The sequence below is a fragment of the Ruditapes philippinarum genome, unplaced genomic scaffold (assembly GCF_026571515.1).
Source record: "Ruditapes philippinarum isolate M1 unplaced genomic scaffold, ASM2657151v2 ctg3635_1_1_1_1, whole genome shotgun sequence".
Classification (NCBI taxonomy): Eukaryota; Metazoa; Mollusca; class Bivalvia; order Venerida; family Veneridae; genus Ruditapes; species Ruditapes philippinarum.
In genome coordinates this window covers 1-1,693 of record NW_026859983.1, presented here as the reverse complement: position 1 = coordinate 1,693, position 1,693 = coordinate 1, and the positions used below count along the sequence as shown (strand labels likewise).

Genomic DNA, 1,693 nt, shown 5'->3' with positions numbered 1-1,693 from the left:
GCATATAAAGCATATAGTTCCCTTGTTTAATAAGGAATTGAGCTTTAACAAAAACACGTTATGTCTACGAGCTCGTATCATGCGTTTGCTTACATAAATCAAATCACTTATACACTACTCAAAACGTAGGCAAAATCTAGTAATTCGTCAAGTTGTACCGTTTATTATATGAGTGACAAAGTCGATAAACATGTAGTCTACCGCTTTGTAGAATGATAACATTGTATCTCAGACTAGGCGTAATTTCTCTGTGACAATTGATTTCGGGCATTTAGTAATGGTCATTTGTAACTCATTGCTGATTTAGAATTCATGTGCGATTGATGTCAGTCACTTGCGGAGAAATTACTGGTTTGTTCTCCAGAAAATTTGGTGAACCGGACACCGAGATATGAACGAAAATGTGCAATCGACGTGAAAACAACACGTATTTTACAAAAGTGACAAATATTCAATGCATATGCTTGACAAAATGTGAAAATAAGTAAAACAAACAGATTAATGCATTGTCAAACTCTTTTACACGTGTTACAAAATATTATTATAGCATATATGTTAAAACAGTTTTCATAAGCTGTAATGAAGAGGAAACATTATGAGGGATACGATTTGGGGAATGAGCCTAAAAATGGAGGCCAGGGGTGGTGCATGATATAAAGAAAACACATAAAATCAATGACAGTGAAAGACAGATACTTCAGCGCTGCTACGCCATTGATAGATCGATGTGGTTCACCATTCTGGAACTGACAAGTATAGAATTTGGCTTCTACCGCCCGCTTATTATGCCCTTTCTACTTTGCTGTCTTACTTTCTTTATGGTGTCTCACAGGGTACCTGTGTACATCAGGATATTGTCGGAAAGCTGCGTTCCGTAAACGTCAATCGCCCTTGTTGTTCTTTGATATTTTAAAAATATCACCTCTAAAAGGAGTAACGAACACGATGGGCAGCGGCTAGGAGTTTTAGTATGACCCAGACGGGATTCGAATCCTCGACCTGTAACAATGCATGCTTAACGAAAGAAACATTTATGATTTTATCAACAATAAAGGGACAAAAAACACAAAGTTTTGATGAACATTCCGATATTCTTAAATTATCTTTCATGTGTTAGTGACGCATTATATCTTGACCATGCATTTTCTATTAATCTTTTCATCATTGGTTTTTCAAGTTCCATCATCAAAGCACAATCTGTGTTTGTAACCATAAATTTGTCCTCCCAATTAGATTTTGGTATGAAAATTACGGACGTATTCCTTTTATTGGATATAGTGTCCTTGCAAAACGTTTGCACTTGTTTTTGTACTGACTTAAAGTATTCAACTTCCTGGTCAAAATCATCACCAATGGAGCCGATTCTGTCCTTTAATTGACACACAAAGTGTTCATACAACTTAAAATCAGCGCTGTTCCATTGTTTAAGGCGCTCAATGTCATCATTGTTCAACTCAAAGTTCAATTGTTTCTTCAGAGCATTCAAAGGAACATATAAAATATCTTTTGTACTCCAGCACAATTTCCGCTTCATAAGAACTAATGACTCCGGTAAATACTCGAGAACCAACATAACAGAATAATCTTGGCTGAGATCGTTAATGTATTCTTCAATAAATGTATCATTGTTGAATTCCTGCTTTGGAATTCCAAAATCATAACACATTCGATTGTGTACAAAATGGGTCATAAA

At 35.6% G+C, this 1,693-nt stretch overlaps 1 protein-coding gene across 1 annotated transcript; it reads right to left on the bottom strand.

Moving 5' to 3' along the window:
- Positions 1-608: 608 nt before the first annotated feature.
- Positions 609-1,690, bottom strand: LOC132758510 (galactose-3-O-sulfotransferase 2-like; the record flags this gene model as incomplete). Its single annotated transcript, XM_060750192.1, is given in 1 exon segment — positions 609-1,690. A coding segment is annotated over 1 exon segment (591 nt), but the record flags the coding sequence as incomplete, so codon positions are not given.
- Positions 1,691-1,693: the final 3 nt, after the last annotated feature.